We start from the raw sequence: 18,327 nt of genomic DNA, 5'->3' as shown, positions 1-18,327 counted from the left end.
GACACAACTGTGAACTGCTTGGAGCTTGCTGTGGCTGAGGCCTAAGGTTGTTGGGCTCCCTTGGTATGCTTGGGTGGAAATGATAACTCAGCGTAACCACCCGCAAAACGATACTGCATCAACCTCCTTCGTAATAACATCCTGCAAGAGTCAGATTGTGCCTCTCGAGCTGGTGATCGTTTGGAAACATCTTTTTGAGCTCAACATGCGATTGCCTTGGTCGAACTGTTCACAGTTCGTGTCTGAAAGACATCAGGCGCCGAGGCTACCTGACCTCACCATGTTAGCCACACCTAGGGGACGCTGGTTGTGTTAGCAAGCGTACCGAGTAGCAAGCCGTCAGCAGGTAGAGCGGTGGATGGTGACAAGCTTCCCGCAACACTCACCTTACAATGCTTCCTGGGCAATCGTAACCACGACTCTTGACCTCGGCCATATTTGCGTTGAACCTGAGGTCATCGTGAACCATGTTGGTCCTTGGCATGACGCACATTTCTTACACAAGACCCACTTCATCATAATCAACTTGAAAAAAACCAAAAAGAATCATGGAGGTTCAGGAGTTTAACCCGAGATATCTCGACACCAACAGGACTTGAACCTGTGCGGGCGAACTGCGAAGGTGTTAATTGCTGCTTCAACCGGCTTCAAAGAGAGCTGCTTACCCCATGTGATAGCCTAGAAGGCAAGTTCTAGTCACACCTGATGAGGGTTAGAAGAGGCAGACTGCCAGGGACAGGGTGGACTAACGCCTTAACCACTCGGCCATCTGGAAATCATGTTAGGATGGATGGTTCAAGAGGTCTACGCTGCGAGTCTTACAGTGTCTGGTCCCAAATTGTGCTTGGTTGTTGGAGTAAAATTCCAGATTACAAATATATATCCACTCAAAACCAGCAGTGCGAGATATGCGGTGCTTAGAAGCTTGGCGGTACATCTTATTGGGCATTTTAGGCTGCTCGTCTCTGCCGCATAGTGCCTTCTCCAGAACGAAAACACGTGTCAGCTCTCAACCAGTTTCACGTTTGAGGTTTGTCCAGACATTCGTTGCTGTCCAGAAATTGAATTAATCCTCCCCCGAAGGCGCCCTACAGCTCCCACGATTTTGCCCAATAACGCTCTGCTAACATTTGGAGATTTCCCCAAGCAGCCGCAAGAATCCCGATCAATCATGCAGCCAGCCCTCCACCAACCTACAGGCGTATCAGCAGTTCGCAGACCCTCACGATAGATCTGAGCTTATCCAACGGTGTGGGCGATGGTGGCTGTTTCATAATCCTACGAAGACGGGCCTGTTGCTCTCAACCACCCACACAAGCGCTGTACCTAGATTCATATGAGCAAGCAGGCAAGACTCAGACACCCTGCCTCATTTCATGCACATTCTGGCTGCAAGATTCGTCGTAGACAGGAGCTGAGTGCCGCAAGTATATCGTCGGACGAGCATCGCAAAGCAGTTTGACAGCACCGCAAACTCAACAGACGAACAGACGAATCTGTGATCTAGAAATACAGCTTCGTTTGAACGATAGGCTCTACACCTTTTCGGAACACAACCTGTCCGGACAACAAGCTGTATAGACGCAAGATACTTCCACAGTCTGGGCATACCTAGCAAATTCGGTCTTGTAGCAACAGGCCCTGCATCATATTAACTAATACTCAGAGAACATCATAGATAGCACTTCACATATCCTGGACACTAGACTCATTTGTGAGATAGCTACACGTTGTCCAGTAATCATTCTACTACCACTTATCACCATGTATAAAACTCAGAGCGCTTCTAAAACTGGTTTTGATAGCTAAGAGCTAAATTCCACTTCTTCATTGACCTCTCACTATTAATTGATTAACTCTATACTCTGCTCAAGCTGCTAATGAGGGTCAATAGTAAGAGCTTATCGAATTTGACTCTAGTTCTAAGCTAAGGGGACTCATCTCGGACGCAAGTTTGTGAGTTGACGGATGTGCACAGGCTTCTCCGGGCCCCTAGGTCGTATACCATGGGATAAGCCCTCCATGAATCTCGGGGTCTGGATCTTCTGCTTACCAGGAGGCGTCGCACGAAAGGGCCTAAGCGGTGAGTAGCTTATGTCCGCTGGACTTTCCGGATTACCAATATTTCGCTCTCGGAGAACCTTTCTGTAAGAATGAAATATCTGATGCTGTCCTGGGCGGGTCAAAAAAATTGACGGCAAGGCTACCGAGTGTCACAAGAGGCTGCCACCCACAAGCCTCTATAGTGAGTCCGAGGAGGGCACCAGTCAGTCTTTTCCGACTCGAACAGGTGATCTACTATATCTCTGGGGGTCCCGCTACTCAATTTTGTTGATGGTGAAAGCACAGCAGCCTGTCAAGGCTGAGGGTGGAAAGGGGGCTCTGGTCTTGGCACTTCACACTTGATAAGCTGATCGAGGAGCTCAAGTCAAGGCATGTCCAGTATCTGCTGCGAACCCAGCTGCACATACATGGTAAGCATTTCGCTCAAGTGAGTAGAACAGCAACACAGCGACTCACAGGGAGACTAATCGGCTTCAGGTTGCTAGATTCGACTTCGACACTCGCAAGTTGACCTTGCAAGCTCTCGAGGACCGCACTCCTTCCGAGCCGCAGGATTTCCCGCCCAAGAGTGATTCTCTGCAAGATCATCAAGATGCGCTAGTCAAGGCTGCGACGAGCCCATCTGCTGCAAGCGACCGAAATGTGGAGTTACGAGAGGATGTCCTGATATGACTTGTGACAGAAATTGATCAGACATGACTGAACGATAGAATAACATAGATTCGCAGGGCATAGCATAGCATCGAAGCAGACCAACACCTCTAGCTGCGGCCACAGCTGAAACGACCAAAAATGGTCATAGGTACACGCGGGTGTGCCCCATGATAGGGTCCAGCAGTATCCACGTTTAGAGGCTCGAGCATCTGATCCAATGCACTCAATGCACACCCACCATCAACAGAAATGGACAGCCTTTGCCCTACCTAGCGTACTGAGACCGCTGCATCCTTCATCCTCCCTCCATCCCACAAGACCCAACACACCCCCCGCTCACCGATATTCCTCATTCCTCGTCACCGCCAAAAACGTCAGACTCCACAACTGCCGCACATTACTCTCCGTGCCACCACTCACGCCCGGCGGCGGCGGCAGCGCTCCCAACGGCGTGACCTGATATCCGCCCATCGTCCCATTGCTGCCACCACCGCTCGTCCCATTCCCCGCACCCGCCGTAGCATTACTATACGTCCAACTCCACACCTCACTCTGCAACTGCGCTTCATTCGCCTCAATGCCATCCCACAGCGTATTGTACGCCCGCCTCACATTCCCATACACCTGCTGGTCGCCGCACCATTCCAGCGCCTCCCCGCCCCCCTCCTCACTGGAGCTATCATTATCACACCTCGCCAACTGCCGATTCAACCCCTCAGCCATCATGGCCAAGGTCCACGACCACACCACCGTGCCATGATACGCGCTATTCGTAAAATTCGCCGTGAGGACGTCACTGCCCGACAAAGCCGGGTTGGCGACGACCATGCCGACACCCGTGCTTAGCCCCGCGGGGAAGGGGCGGTTGATGTCGCTGGCGGTGGCGTTGAGGAAGGTGGTCAGTTGCGTTTGGTTGGTGCCGTTGACGAAGAAGAGGCGGAAGGACGTGTCGCTGTGCAGGACGGGAATGCTGCTCAAGTTGTTGTAGCTGGAGTCAAGGGCGAGGGCGTAGCTCGTCAGGTTCTCGCCCGAGGGGGGCAGGGTGTCGGCGTGCGTGGGGCCGGAGTAGTAGTCGACGCTGCTGACGAAGGTGTCGAGACGGTCGCGCGCCTCGTCGGCGGGGATGCTGAACTGGAAGAATTGCAGGGTCGAGTCCTCCCAGACTTGGGCGCGGGCGTTGAGGTCCGCGGCGCTGAAGCTGCCGGCGGGGAAGACGCCTTCGACGCGGGCGAGTTGGGCGAGGGCGCGCAGGGCTGCAGGCACAAGGGCGGTGTTGACGTCGAAGGGGATGCGGCCGCCGCCGAGGCCGTAGGTGCTGTCGCGCCATTGGCCGACGAGTTCGTCGGGTTTGAGGTGGATGAGGTTGTCGATGGTGGGGTCGTCTGCGAAGGCGGAGGTGATGTTGTAGATCTTTTGGGCGTTGATGGCCGTAAGGTTGCCGTAGGTGAGGTTTTGGTTGGCGATGTTGATGGTGCCGGCGGCGCGGAAGAGGAGGGGTTGGATGCGCGAGGGGAAGCGGCTGAAGTAGCGGGACATGATGATGGGCAGGTAAAAGTCGGTGTCGATCATGGGGTAGACAAAGACGGCGTCCGTGGACGTGACGTTGTCTTGGAGGTTGAGCCAGGTCGCGTAGTCTCCCAGGGTTTCCTCGTGGCAGACGCTGCCGTCGGTGCGGTTGATGCGCTCGAGTACGGCTCCGATGACGGCTTCGGTGGCAGAGCCGTTGCCAGTAGACAATACCGGCTCGAGGAGGAGGGCCGCGATCATGCTATCTCGACCAAAGTAAGTGAGGAAACGCCATGCTCCGGCCACGAGCTTCTCGGTGTAGGAGAGGAAGGAGAGGGAGGTGGTCTGCTCGGCTTGCTGAGTGATAAGCACTTGCGAATCGTTGTTCAACACCTCTTCCGGGGTCAGCTGCTGTAGTTGCGGATAATTGAAGGAGGCGGAGAAGACGTAGAAACCCGCGCCGAAACTGAGGGTACGGTTGTCGATGGAGATGGTGGAGTTCTCGCTCTCGTATGGCATCAGGGTGAAATTGGAAATGGTGGTGTTATCCAGCCAGAGCCGTGAGATCATGGCGCCGGTATCGTTGTACTGTGTCACATTAATGGCTCCTTGGATCTCAGGGTACAGCAGGCTGGGCCCCTCGGTGAAGTCACGAATGGTCCGGACGCTGCCTAGGATTGGGACGGTCAAGCTGGCCGAGCTGTTGAAGGAGATGACGCCTTGTACGCCAACATAAGGGTAGTCCGAGTTCTCATCCTCGACGTGAACGGGCCCGAGTGGGCTGCCATACGTGGAGTTGACGAGCGCAATGGCCAGAGTACCGTTGGGACCATTCTGAGGCTGGAAGAATGTAGCGATGCCACTGTTACCAGCAGGCCAGGCAACGATCAACCTAGGTCCGATGATGGTTAGATTCGAGTCGGCTAGTGGACTCGTCACCACCGCCTGAGCATCGACATTACAGTCGCTGTAGAAGTAGTTCTCATACGGCGGATCGCTCAGGTGCTGAGTCACCGCCTGACAGTCATCCGACTGGCCCACGACATACTGGACGAGCCAGGCACACAGCACGGTGAGAAGCGCAAGCATGATGAGAGCGAATGGAGGCCAAGTCTGGATTCCAGCATTCACTGCCTGAGGTCGAGTTCGGCGACGACCGACAGCTTTCAACGACATGAGCTTTCCATGACTAGCTCTTATGGCCTAGACAAAGCTCCAGCTCGCCCGATGACGTGGATTGAGACCTTCCATGTGAGGTACCATTTAGCAAGTATCTAAGGCCGGTGCTTGCCTGTTCAAGGCTAGGATAAGCGAAACGGCAGAATAAGCTAATGCGGGGGAGGTGGCGGCGGGGGAGATGGTGAAAGGGTGGCGGCCACGAGCTCCAATGAAGAATGTGCCCGGCAGTCCGCGGGTCGATCAATTAGCAGTGGGAGGGAGAGACACGATGTCGCAAGCTAGCATGTAGCGGATAGGGTGGGAGATCCCTGGGCGTGACAGTGAGTGTGGGTGTATGTATGGTGTAGCACGCAGGCGTGTGACTTGTCACCTTCACCTTCTCCCACATGCATGGGAGCTTTAACAGCAATACCGACGCATAGGAGCGAAGGAGGATGATCACACGAAACCCCTTTCTGTACGATGGCAGCCCAGCAACAAGCCTAGATGAATAGAAGGTCCAGCAGCAGCCACCGGTAGAGCCTTTTTGAATACTTTCAGCCTTGTACAACTATCCCCCTCAACACTCCTCCACCCACTCACAGCCGAGCCTGCAACTTCTCCCTTGTGTCTCCCAGCGCATACTCATTCGCATTCCGCTTACTCCTAACCTTCTCACCCTGCTCCGGCGTGACAAACCTGGCCTCCACTGCCGGGTTATAGCCCACACCGCTGACCTTCTTGATCTCCGCATCACTGACCTCGGCGTTCTTCTGACCATCCGCCCTCTTGTAGACGGTGACCACCACGGCGCCGCCCAGGCCTAAATTGTGCTGCAACGCCACATCCGTATCCTTAACGAGGCGCCCATTGTTAGCCCAGCCTCTCAACTGCCATACCAGTTCCGCGCACTGCGCCAACCCCGTCGCGCCCAGCGGGTGGCCCTTGCTGATCAGCCCGCCGCTGGGGTTGATGATGGGACCCTTGCCTCCGTACGTGATGTCGCCGGCACGCACCATCTCATGAGCTTTGCCTGGCGGGCAGAATTCGAGGCCGTCAAGCAACAACAGCTCGTTGGTGGAGAAGCAGTCGTGCACCTCGGCCACACGAATTTGCTTGGGGCTTACACCCGCTTCTTGGAGGGCGGCGCGCGCGGCACGTCGTGTCATGTCGAAGCCGATCAGGTCGATGGCGCTCTTGGAAAAGAGTTGTGGAGAGTCGGTCATGAGCGCTTGCCCGGCCATGAGGACAGCCTGGGACTTGAGGTGTGGGCGGGCGTCGAGGAAGGACTGCGAAACGATGACGGCGGCACCGGCACCATCCGAGGTGGGCGAGCATTGAAGCTTGGTGAGCGGAGGGTGGATCATAGGCGAGTCCAGAACCTCCTGCAAGCTGTACTTCTGCCGGAACTGGGCGTAGGGGTTGCGTTGCGAATGCTCGTGCGAAATGCGGGCGATCTCAGCAAAGTCCTCAGCTTTGGCGCCGTACTTGTCCATGTACTCCTTGCCGGCATTGCCGAAGTACTGGGCGTTGCGAGGCGTGTTGTGCTTGCCGTTGGTGTCCTCCATCATGGCGGTGGAGAGACCCATGGGAGAAGGACGGTCGTCCCAGACGGACTTGATGCTGCCAGGACGCATCTGCTCGAAGCCAATGACGAGGACACAGTCGGCAGCACCGTTGCGGACAAAGGTCCGGGCGAGGTGTAGGCCGGTTGAGCCAGTGGCACAGGCATTGTTGGTATTGTAGATAGGGATGCCATTCATGCCGAACTGATAGAAGACCCGTTGTCCGCTGGTGGTGTCACCATAGCAGTAGCCTGTAGGGAGTCAGCCATCATCCAACCCGTCCAGCACAAGCGCGCCATCAAAGAGCCAGTCGCAGGAGAAACGTACAAGCCACGCCCGTCTCAACATCGTCGAAGCTAATCTTCGCATCCAACATGGCCTTGACACCAGCTTCATAGCCGAGTTCCGGATACTCGCGCGTCCGGCGTGGCTTGAGGAACTGGGTCAAGCCGACCCCGAGGACGTACGCGGGCGTGTTTCCTCTCGACATTGTTGTTTCCGATTTCACTCCTGATAGAGATATACGTCGAAGTAAGAAGATGATATTCTAAGGGAGATGAGCAGAGTGGCGAAGTGAAGAAGGACAGCATTCGAATACTAATCTATCTAAACGGTACAAACTGAGAGCGGTGGTGAACCCCCGCACCCTTCAACGCCGAGCTTTCAGGCCGAGGTTGAACTTAGGCGGTAGCCGGCACCCAGACTAAACTCCGCTTTCTCCGGGGGGTGATGAAGCCTGCGGCCCGGCCTCGGTGCTGGAGCTCGGATGTCAGGCAGTAAATGAACGTCTCATCTGGACGCAGAGAACTCGTAGGCTTTGCGCAGCAGGACTCCATCCACGGTATGACAGAAAGTTCCGGTACAGGCCAGGCCGGACCATATCGATATGAATGATGCCAATGATGCTCCTATGCATCCAGGTTTCCATCAAAAGAGGGGCGGTCCTTCGACCTCGCTGCAGAATCCTGCGACAAGCGTTTGAAGCTGAGACTCGTGAGCTGCGGGCCTGAGGCGTCAGGATTGTCCTTGGCGCCTGCACTAGCCACAGACTCCAGACGACGGCTCTCAGTTTCGGACAAGGTCGAACCATCAACACCGTCTTCAGCTGTGCCGTCAACGCCCTTGTCCGATTGACCTCGATCTCGTTCATCTTGGGAATGACTGCGCACCTGCAGGTCGTTTGGCTGCTCGACCTCATCATCCACTTGCATCGTCTCCATGCAATACAAGAACTTCTGTCCCCATCTCACGCTCGTCTGCTCCTCCACGACTTTGACATTGGACTCATGCCGCCGTTTGCGTTCTGGAGGCGGCATGTGTAGAGCCATGTGAATGGCCTCCGAAAAACGCGGTGTGTCCCACGGGTTGATGATGACCGAGTCTCGCAATGTGGTGGCCGCACCAGTGTACTGCGACAGCATCAGAACTCCAGGTTCTTTGTGGTGGCCAGTGCAGGCCTGTGTAGCTGCTTTGTGAGCCTGGCAGATAGTGTATTCGTACGAGACGAGATTGAGACCGTCCCGGATAGGGGATACCACGCAAATATCAGCAAGCGCGTATAGCGCGCACAGATGCTCGAAGGGGATGCTGCGGTGGAGATATACTACAGGCGTGTAAGATGCGGTACTGTGATTACCGTTGACGCGTCCCACGAGTTGTTCGACTTGATGTTGCAGCTTGACGTATTCGGTCACGCCCGGGCGAGTAGGTACAGCGACTTGGATCATGACAACTTTCCCGACGTAGGATGGGTTGTCCTTCAAGAAATTGTCAAAAGCAAGTAGTTTCTGCGGAACGCCCTTGGTGTAATCAAGGCGGTCAATGCCGAGCAGTACAGTCTTGTCAGCGTACGTCTTGGTGAGAGAAGTGAGCTCCGATTGCACTTCAGGCGTAGAGAGAGCCTTGCGGAATCGTGACGGGTCGATCCCAATCGGAAACTGATGCACAATCACCGTGCGGTCTCGGTAGTGAAGGTCGTGGGGAGATCGACGAACCCCCGGCAGCACCTTTTCGGCAGAATCCAAGAAATCTTCCACATAGCCTCGAGTGTGGAAACCAACTACGTCAGAGTTGAAGACACCTTCGCAAATGGCCTCTCGGAAGGGGAGAATGGAAAAGAAGTCTTCGCTTGGGAATGGCGTGTGGAGGAAGAATCCGATCTTGATCTGAAGAGGTAGAGATACTCAGCATGGATGATAGACGTACACTAGGTGAAACGGGGGCGACTCACCTTTTTGTTGCGTAGACGGCGGCGAATGGCTGATGGTAGTAACAGTAAATGATAGTCGTGAATCCAGACCTTGTCCCCATCCTCAAGCTGGGGGATGAGGTTCTCTGCAAAGATTTCATTTACCTCTTTGTATGCATCGGACCATTCTGGATGAGAGTCGGCCTTATCGCTGCAGCAACCATTAGCGACGTGTCCGCCCGATCGATTACAAGGCAAGGCAGGGCCCGACTTACGGCATACGATGGAGTAGCGGCCACAAGATACTGTTACTGAAACCGTTATAGTGTTTCTCTGCCAGCTCTTGTGAGAGAAAGACCGGCACAGCACTATGCTGTCGTTCGAGTTCTTGGCGAAGGTGTTCTTTGTCGTTGCGATGGACCTCGATACCGGGCCATCCATACCAGACGAACTTGGTCTTCGACGCCAAACCAGATAGAGAAGATGCAAGGCCACCGGCAGAGGCACCAAAGTCGAAGCCGCCATCATCCCTCTGCTTGATAGAGATGGGCAATCGATTCGCAACGACGAAGAGACGGCTCCCTTGCTCCTCGTCGTCGTCTTCGCCTCGAGGTTTTCGTGCCATTTTGGACAGGTGCTTCTCGTCGTCCGCTTCGAGCGTACGGATAAGAGTAACGAGGCACGTAGGCAGTGGGGTATTTGAGCTGCTGTATATGACCAGGAGAGTAGGCAGCGGTCAGCAATATCTTGCGAGCAAACGCGTCAGTCATCGTGGCCAAGGTCGACTTGTGTCATGGATTGGCAAAAACCGTTGAGGCTCATTGGGGCGTGCATGTTGAAGCGAGCCTTTGCTCCACCCCTTACCCACGTTCGAGGGCAATAAGTGCGGATTCAGGATCCGATGGCTGGCAACGGCGGGTCCGTAAACCTGCATTGACGTAAGTATCACCAGAAAGGGAAGAAGTCATCCAAGAACTCGGTGCATGTGCACGGTTTTGCAAAGGTGTACAGCGGGCAGGTGCCTCGCGAACGCTCTTCTATGGGCTATCAATCAGTTTGTGAGAGGCCGGCAAACCGGGTCATTCCACAACGGCGCCTCGTGGCTATACAAGTGTGGAAATATATCGCCGCCAAAAGTTGCCACGGTTGCGTCAGAGCCAAGAGTAGATCGCCAACGGACCCCACGAAAAGACACAGCTGCAGGTGACTAACACCGAATCCTACAGGAACAAACTTCAAGCAGACGACAAGGGAGCGACCAGCTCTCATCAGTACGGTCCCTGTCTTGAACTTCTACTGCCTGCTAAGGCTCATGTCGGAAGACGGCTAAAATCGAGAACAGGGAAACAGTATATATATTCGTAAGGCTCAAGTCGTATATTCGTACAATCGTGAAGACGAAGCCTCCTATATTTTCAGGCTTTCTGTCCGGGGTATAGATCTATTCTCCACACCTAATCAGCCGATGAACAGACCCTCAAACGCCAGCAACGGCAGGGCATGGCACTGATGCGCCGCTGACGACCGTCCCACGTTTGTATGAGCCATGTAATTAACATTCGCACCTCCCAGCATAGGGTAGCACTCTCCTTTATGGCAAAAGGAATTGCCCTGCGCCCAAACGGGAGTTGCTGATCAGAAATACACCAAGACATTTATCCACTGTGGTACCCGTACATTCGAGAAAAGTAAGGTCCGTGTCCTTGGAAAGAATTGAGCGTGTGATTCGTTTGGAATGATAATTGTTGCCGAGGTGAAACAAGAGGACGCCGATGGCCTTGCGGGGAAGCAAGAACAGGAGCTCGGTTGTCGGTTCGGGATCCAGGCGAGAGCTCCGATGCTATGCTGGAGTCAAAGCGTTGGCCGCGGAATTCGAACGTGTTATCCATGGGTCCAAGAACCATCGGACCAGCAAGATTTGGGGAATGCGTCATGTCGTCGGCTGCTGAGTGCATCTGGCTATCCGTCTCATCTTCTGTGACCATGTCCGGCGTTCTTGGTTCTTCCCGTGTACCCGACCCGAGCTGGGAGAGGTCTTGATCGTTCTGATCGTTCTGGGATGGCGGTCTTATGCTTCGAATTGGTGATGGAGGTTCCTCAGGCTCTGATACGACAATGTGTGTTTCCCAACTCCGGTTCTGCTCAATGTACCATTTGTGCTGACTGCTAATGTGGTTTCGGCAATTGCCTAACCTCTTGTATGGGGATCGGGTGCAATGGCCTAGGACTACCAGTGGGCAGGTGTAAGTTGGCGCGGTAGATGGGTCTCCGATGTCTGAGCCTGATCGCGGCGGCGAACGTTCTCGAATCCTGGACCGGTCTGAAGCATCGGAGACATTGCGTTCAAGGTGACTTGACCGTGATTTCGCTGAATTCGATCGGGAAATATCCGGCTCGGATGACTGCGAATGCCCTGACATGCAGCTATCATCGAGTATCGATCCCACGGACGAGGCTCGGAAACGTAGAAGAGCTTCAGCTACCCGGGAGCGTGATGCTGGTGTTGGCAAGTTTTTGAGAGCAATCCAAAGATCTGCTGTCAGCTCCAAATTAAGGCAACCATGTCCGCTCTGGGCTGCGTGGACATGTTCTCCCTTTTGTTGTACGAGCTTGTGATACAAGTGGGTCGTTTCAACATCGCGATTCAGAAGATAGATGACCGATTCCCTGAACCTCATATCTGAGCCCCTGAGCAGATATTCAACATAATCTGGGGAAGGTGGAACTTGGAGATATGTGGTGGGATGACTCATGTGCGGTAACGGGTTCCAAGCAAAATTCATGCTCCAAGTGTCGAAGGTGGTCCGCTTCGATGACAGAAAGTTCCTGGGCTTTGTCGAGCACCGGATGAAACAAAGGTAAAGTGGCGGGTAGTATTTGCGAATCGAAATCGTGTTATTGAGGATTCGGTCCGCCCAATGTGTAATCTGAAAGTGCTTGAAGGACCAAGCCGCCGCGAGCCGTCAAGTTACCAAGGCACTGAGAGAAAGATGGTAGAGGTACAGTAATCACAGACAATGCCGACCTGGCCTGATGATCGGTAGGACAAGGCAGGGTAAACGCCTCAGAAATGAATGAATTGACAAGAAGGGGTTGATGAGCATTTCATAATATTCAACACCTGGATCAGACTCTTCTAAAACAGCAGGGGACCAGGATTCGGAAGTGCATCGGATTGTCAACGGAGGTATCTGCACAGCCCACGGGGTAGTGGATACCCTTCGAAGTGAGGCTTCGGAGGCAGCGTAAATCGTTTTCTCCGGAGTATAGGAAGCTGCCACTCACGTGCTCTCGATTTTGCATTAGTACGAATGTAGTACTTCGTGATGCTCTCGTACGGCAAGACAGTTCACACAGCTGGTTGATTCGAAGATCGAAGCTGGTGCGTGGCCAGAGGCCTCATGGATCGCACCAAAGGTTGACACGAAAGTTCCGCTGATGTGGCTGAGGCAGCGCAGGAGTACCGAAATGGTCTGGAAGCTGAGCTAACGTGGTACAAGGCAGACACTAGGCATCCGAAGCTACTTTGGCTAACGAACCTCTAGCGGTTGCCTTGATCATATGGCGCTGACGAGAAGGAGTAGGATGAGCCGCACATGACCCCGCACTCGAGGCTCTTAGCCGTTCATCATATAGATCATATAAGGGCTCGTGCCCGGGCAGAAGCATATGGTATGCTCGTGTGGGGATGAGGTGAAATGATTAAAGGCAGGCGGTCGTATCTGAAGTTGATCGAATGTGTGCCAGCAGTGTCAATAGCACTGCCCGTGAGGCCATGACTGAGCCACAACGAAGCACGGCTTCCGCGCGAACCATGGAAAGTTGCAGAGATTGAATTGGAAATGTGGTCCGTCCCTGGCACTACTCACTTCTGATTGGCCCAGAAGACTCGAGGAGACCTGCGGCATCGTGGGTTGATTGGCCAGTGCTGCCAAGATCAGGCATCGCTCAGGCAGCAGTCCCTGGGCAAGATCGATCTGCGAACCATCGGCGGATGCGAACGACATCTGACCGGTTAGGAATTTGTCGGTCCAGCCTTGTGGCATTTTCTCATTCCAACTAGGGTTTGGGTCGGAGAGTGCTCTGCATAGGACTGATGCTCCAGATCAACCAGCTGACAGCGTTCCACAGGGCCAATGGTACGGCTTCGAGCCACTTCCAGAGTCGAGTAATTAATCACAAGACCTGGTCCTCTTGTCAAGGAAGTCCCACAGTATAGTATGTCGTTGCATCGCTGGCCAGATTGGATACATCTGGGAGCTGTGAATGCTCAAGCGACTGCATCAATTCCATCTGCTGTTGCTCGCTCAGCGATCCCATGCCGTTGGCTGCTGGTCCGTAGGCCTGATGTAGGTATCTTGAGTATTCATCGCCAAATGCCGGTAGCCACGGGGGAGACCCATAGTCAAAGTTTGGTGACCTTGCATAGCCAGTGCTCATGGTCGTGGCTGGTAGAGTGGAGGTCCATTGAGCTAGACTGCCGTTCGTGGGCACAACTGTACTATAAGGATCGAAAGACGGCAGACTGTAGTGGATGTCCGATGGCGGAACCATCACATTAGGAGGTGATGTGTAGTACATTGTGCCAGTTTGTGCTTGTGGTTGAGTCTGAACAGTGCTCGTGGTGCTGTTCGGCGAAAGCCTGGCAGCTCCAGGATCAATACACCCATTGGCCTCGGTCTTGAAAACCTGGTGTGAATTCATTGGAACAACATTGGCAGACTGTGGCGATTGAGGTCCGTATAGAGAGGCAGTTGTTGCACTGGAAGGGCTGTGGGCGACTTGCGAGGTTCCAGAGCTTAGGTCGGGAACAGACGATGTCGAGTATGGTGATTCTGCGACCCGGTCGTTATCGTATGCTTTGAGACAGCTCTGGATGAGGTTCTCGTAAAGCTGAAGCGCCGATCGAACGCCAGGCCACCGATCAGCACACATTCCAATAGCGTCGTAGGCAGCTTGTATTTGGCCACGGACCTCGTCTATAGGGTGTAGACGTCGCACCTCTGCATATGAGATCGACCACAATACCGTGTTGAGCGCCATGTTGATGGCTTGAGTAAATATCCACGTAATGTCAATCAAGCGAGCCTCAACTTGCTTTTTCTGTAGGTGGATATTGTACACTGCCGCATCGTAGCAGCGTAAAGCGGCTTCAAGTGTAGGATTGGGAATTTGGGGCGAAGGGCGAAAAATCATGACGATCATGGTATTTTTCCTGCCGGTGAACCAAGCTGGACTTAACCCGCTCCCCTCGTCGTTGTGTGGGCAGTTCGAAACCCATTCGTCAATGCGACGCAAAATATCTCCAAACCAAGGGTCTTGATCATTGATTGGCGTATCTCGCTTCCTTAGGTAGAGCATTCTGCGAACTTCGGCCTGCAGTAGTCGCATTTTGAGGAAATGGATAGCAATGCACTTCTTCATAATTGGATGATGACCCGGTAGTAGGCCGTCGTCAGTAATGTAGCGATCATCGCAAAGCTGAAAGAAGTTCACGTTGAGGTTATCAACCGTCACGCCGAAAGCGCTTGGACGTCCAAGGCTGTGAGACAGGCCGTATTCCATAGAAGTAATGATCCAGAATAACCTCCTCCGCATGTCGACGTCCAGAAATGTGGGACGAGATCCAGCGTTGGGTGAATCAATGGTCGCTTCTTCACAAATGCCGAGCTCTTGACACAATTTGACAGCAAGACCAACAACCCAGTAAGCCGCTGTGCGGGTTGGCGTCAGGAGCGAGTACTGGGCTATCAGCGCGTAGCATTGAAGCGTCGAAAGATCCTTCTTCTGTATGGCCCCTGTCAGAAATGGCAGAGCTGCCAGGTAGTAGCTATCAGCTAAACCCGCATATTGCGTGTCGAGCTTCTGCATTGAGATGGCAACAACCATACGGACCTGGAAATTGAGAGTCGAGTCGTTTGATCCATTGTAGACCTTCTGCAGATCTTCCTTGAAAGACGGCTCATGAAGCAATGGCAACATATACTGTGCCTTGACCATGTAAATATCAACCAGTCGCTCCATCAGATCGCGGTTCGGGAGGTCGGGCGCGGCAACCGAGCTGATAAGCGGATAGACCTTTGAAGTAGGCTTGCTGCTCTCCATCTCAAACTTGTCTTTGATTTCCCGAGCCGACTGCTGGGAGACAACATCTTTGATGGTTCGTCTAGTGGCGTTGCGCCGTGCAAAGTCCATGACAAAGCGTGTGATGGCAATGCCGCTCGAGGGTCCTAAAAAGCGGCCCTCTTCGTTTTCGCTGAATTGTACCAGTCCAGCTTCTCTTGCCATAGCTTCGTGATCTGGTTCTTGCTGATCGTCAGTTGCAGCGCCATTTAGCTCTTGCTGCAGCCGGCGAACGGTATCTTGCAGGGATGTAATGTAGGTACGCGGAATGACCTTGTTTCGCGAGGAGTCGAAGTACTCGCAATGTGCGTTACTCCGTTCGCATGGCTCGCATCGGGGAAGCGTTGGATCGCATCTTGTCTTTCTCTGGCATACTCGTCAGCAGTGCGGTATATGATATCAGAACACAGCAGTACCTGTCGACACCGCACACATGCTGTCACCGTGTGGTGAACTTTCCCTGCAGACCCTGATCCATTTGGCTCATTATAGCCTGCGTCTACAGCAGACATGGGTTCAGAAGTTGTGACACCGGGCCAGACAAACCTCGATACATTGCCGCCAGACGCCGGTATCTAGATGGCCATTCGCCAAATGAAAGGAGTGGTCGTTCGTGGAGAGGGTGATCCTAATAATGCTGACCTCGTATTCCGGAGGCTTGCGTAGGCCGCGTATTTGGCCGGAATGTCGTCGGCAACAGCCTTTTCGTGGGCTTATGCACGGAATTTTGGCTGGCTGATTAGGCGCTTTGGGGCAGCGTGGGACAGCCGCTTGAACAGGGGTTCAGAGGAATAGGAATGTGAGTTGAGTCTCGAGCTTCACATGTCAATCCAATGCGGGGATTGGCCAGACAAGCGGCTTGGCAAGATCCATTACTCGCGGTGCCCCTCTTCCTTCTAGAACGCCTTGCCCAGCGTCCGGATGCCCATCTGCCGAGCCGCCCACATGTTGTCTGCTTATCAGGGAATCTCTTCTATACCACGGGAATGATCGAAGCCATTGTTCGCGGCTTCAAGCAGCCCACCGTCTTGAGGCCTTTTGGACCCTTCCGACTGGGCCGCCGACATGCCGAAAGGGGAGACCATTGACTCGCTACTGGACCCGGCGTTAAGAGTTTCAAGGCCAGTGGCAGCGTGCTCGCGATGCCGTTCGGCCAAGATCAAATGTACTTGGGGAACAGCCGCTTGTTCGGCTTGCGAAAGGTCGGGGAAGGTGGAGGGTTGCACCAGCGCCAATGAGGAATTTGCCCGAGGCAATGAAAGGAGCTATGTCGCTGCACTGGAGGCGGCTGCCGAACGACTGCAGAGAAAGCTCGATGCCACCAAAGCCAGCAACGCTCTCGCTCCCATGGGCTTGCCACCCACCGCTCAGCCTCGAGGCAAAAGCAGGAAAATCAGTGGCACCCAACGGAAAGAGGCCTCTGATGTAAATGAGCTGGTCAGTGATTTTGGCTTCCTTACTGTCAATGCCACCTCTCGCGACTTTCATGGCTTCACCTCAACGATGTCCTTTGCCAAACTGCTGCTGGCCATGGCAGTCAAGACCGACTTGCCTGCAACAGCCACGGCAAAGCTTCCACCTCGCTACGCTGTCATGCAGGCCTTGGAAGGTTACTTCGGCAGAACATTCGTACTGCTGCCATTCTTCTCCGAAACCGACTTTATGACCTCTTTGTCGAGAGTGTATCAAGATGCCATCAGTTCGCCGGTGACTCCGCTTGACTTCTGGTACGTGAGACTGGTGCTGGCCATTTCCTATGCCACAAGCAGCCGCACAAAAGGCGATGATAATGCACAGTTGGCGACCCAACATATGGCTGCTGCCATGCAGCTGGCAGAATACGTGATACGGCCTGGGTCGATTGCAGGTGTACAGGCATTACTGCTTCTTGTTGAATACGCTCTGCTCGACCCCACGAGCTTAGACGCATGGTATCTCATTGGCATGGCGTCTCGATTGGTTGTCGATCTTGGTCTTCATTGCGAGCCTTCGGCAGAGACCAGGATCCCGCAAGAAGAGTTGAATATGCGGAGGCGTGTCTTTCATGCTACCTATGCGCTGGACAGACTTTTCTCTATATCCACAGCTCGTGCCTTTTCGTTCACGGACGATTCCGCCTCTGGGGTTCCGCTTCCTGATACAGGGAGTGAGCAGCAGACGAGCGCAGCGTCAGGGCTTTTCCTGCATTCCATCAAGCCATCATTGTATCTGTTCGACATTCGAAGAGTGCAGTCGGCATTCTATCAAACAACAAGATATTCATCCAGATCACGATGGTCCATCACTCAAGCCAGCAGCTACGTGACTTCGACCTCCAACGATGTTCGGGCCTGGTATTCGAGCATCCCATCCTCGCTCTCACAGACGCACCTAACGTTCTTCAATCTGGAACGACTGTACACTCACATTCTCGTGCTCGGCCCTCATCCACGACATCCTATGTCAGACTTATCAGAACTCGACAAAGCCATGATCTTCGAATATTGCACCCAGTATGCCGAGCTCCTTCATCCGGTCACTAATAACATTGACCACCATCCTTTCTTCTGCTACACTGACATCTGCCGGACACGATGGGTGGGCAAGCAATTTCTTGATGTGATGTGGTCTGATTTTGATTGCATGATCAAAGCCCAGCATGTGATTGCTGGCAATATGAGTAGCAGCTTGTCCGTCCATGACAACTGTGCTCGTGCTCTCGGCTGCATTAGGCAGATCAGTGACATCCTCAACGTTGCAGGCACTAAGTTGCAGATGACCGAGTTCAAAGACCAATACGAAAAGGAGTCTGCAGTACTGGTGGCCCGCCTAAGCAATCGCCAACAAGAAACGTCCACGGCCGGTCCGTCTGGAGCTGATGGAACATTCATGCCGTCCATAAATCCGAATTATCCACCCTACATCTACACCGACGCAACTCAGTATCCGCTGATGCCAGAAGATGCCGGTCAGCGCATAAGTCCCGGGAGTCGACGGGTTTACTCATTCATTGGTGGTAGCCAGCAGTAGCAGACCCCTCCAGGCCATCAGAGAGGCATAGTCGTGTGATCAAACAATGCTGCGGTGTCA

General features: G+C 53.7%; 5 protein-coding genes across 5 annotated transcripts; 1 reads left to right on the top strand and 4 right to left on the bottom strand.

Moving 5' to 3' along the window:
• Positions 1 to 3,054: 3,054 nt before the first annotated feature.
• Positions 3,055 to 5,313, bottom strand: HMPREF1541_08808 (uncharacterized protein; the record flags this gene model as incomplete). The annotated part of the gene is made up of 1 exon (XM_008723126.1): positions 3,055 to 5,313. One exon carries the CDS (start codon positions 5,311 to 5,313, stop codon positions 3,055 to 3,057), a length of 2,259 nt encoding a protein of 752 aa, XP_008721348.1.
• Positions 5,314 to 5,981: 668 nt separating this feature from the next.
• HMPREF1541_08807 (uncharacterized protein) lies at positions 5,982 to 7,437 on the bottom strand (the record flags this gene model as incomplete). The annotated part of the gene is made up of 2 exons (XM_008723125.1): positions 5,982 to 7,198; positions 7,275 to 7,437. 2 exons carry the CDS (start codon positions 7,435 to 7,437, stop codon positions 5,982 to 5,984), a joined length of 1,380 nt encoding a protein of 459 aa, XP_008721347.1.
• Positions 7,438 to 7,855: 418 nt separating this feature from the next.
• Positions 7,856 to 9,760, bottom strand: HMPREF1541_08806 (alpha,alpha-trehalose-phosphate synthase (UDP-forming); the record flags this gene model as incomplete). The annotated part of the gene is made up of 3 exons (XM_008723124.1): positions 7,856 to 9,112; positions 9,178 to 9,346; positions 9,411 to 9,760. The coding sequence occupies 3 exons, from the start codon at positions 9,758 to 9,760 to the stop codon at positions 7,856 to 7,858; spliced, it is 1,776 nt and encodes a 591-aa protein (XP_008721346.1).
• A 3,572-nt stretch (positions 9,761 to 13,332) lies between these two features.
• HMPREF1541_08805 (uncharacterized protein) lies at positions 13,333 to 15,423 on the bottom strand (the record flags this gene model as incomplete). The annotated part of the gene is made up of 1 exon (XM_008723123.1): positions 13,333 to 15,423. The coding sequence occupies one exon, from the start codon at positions 15,421 to 15,423 to the stop codon at positions 13,333 to 13,335; it is 2,091 nt and encodes a 696-aa protein (XP_008721345.1).
• Positions 15,424 to 16,323: 900 nt separating this feature from the next.
• Positions 16,324 to 18,267, top strand: HMPREF1541_08804 (uncharacterized protein; the record flags this gene model as incomplete). The annotated part of the gene is made up of 1 exon (XM_008723122.1): positions 16,324 to 18,267. The coding sequence occupies one exon, from the start codon at positions 16,324 to 16,326 to the stop codon at positions 18,265 to 18,267; it is 1,944 nt and encodes a 647-aa protein (XP_008721344.1).
• Between the last annotated feature and the right edge of the window lie 60 nt (positions 18,268 to 18,327).

This window comes from Cyphellophora europaea (assembly GCF_000365145.1).
Source record: "Cyphellophora europaea CBS 101466 unplaced genomic scaffold supercont1.9, whole genome shotgun sequence".
NCBI lineage: Eukaryota > Fungi > Ascomycota > Eurotiomycetes > Chaetothyriales > Cyphellophoraceae > Cyphellophora > Cyphellophora europaea.
Note: the sequence above shows the minus strand (reverse complement) of the source record. Positions and strands in the feature narration are given on the sequence as shown.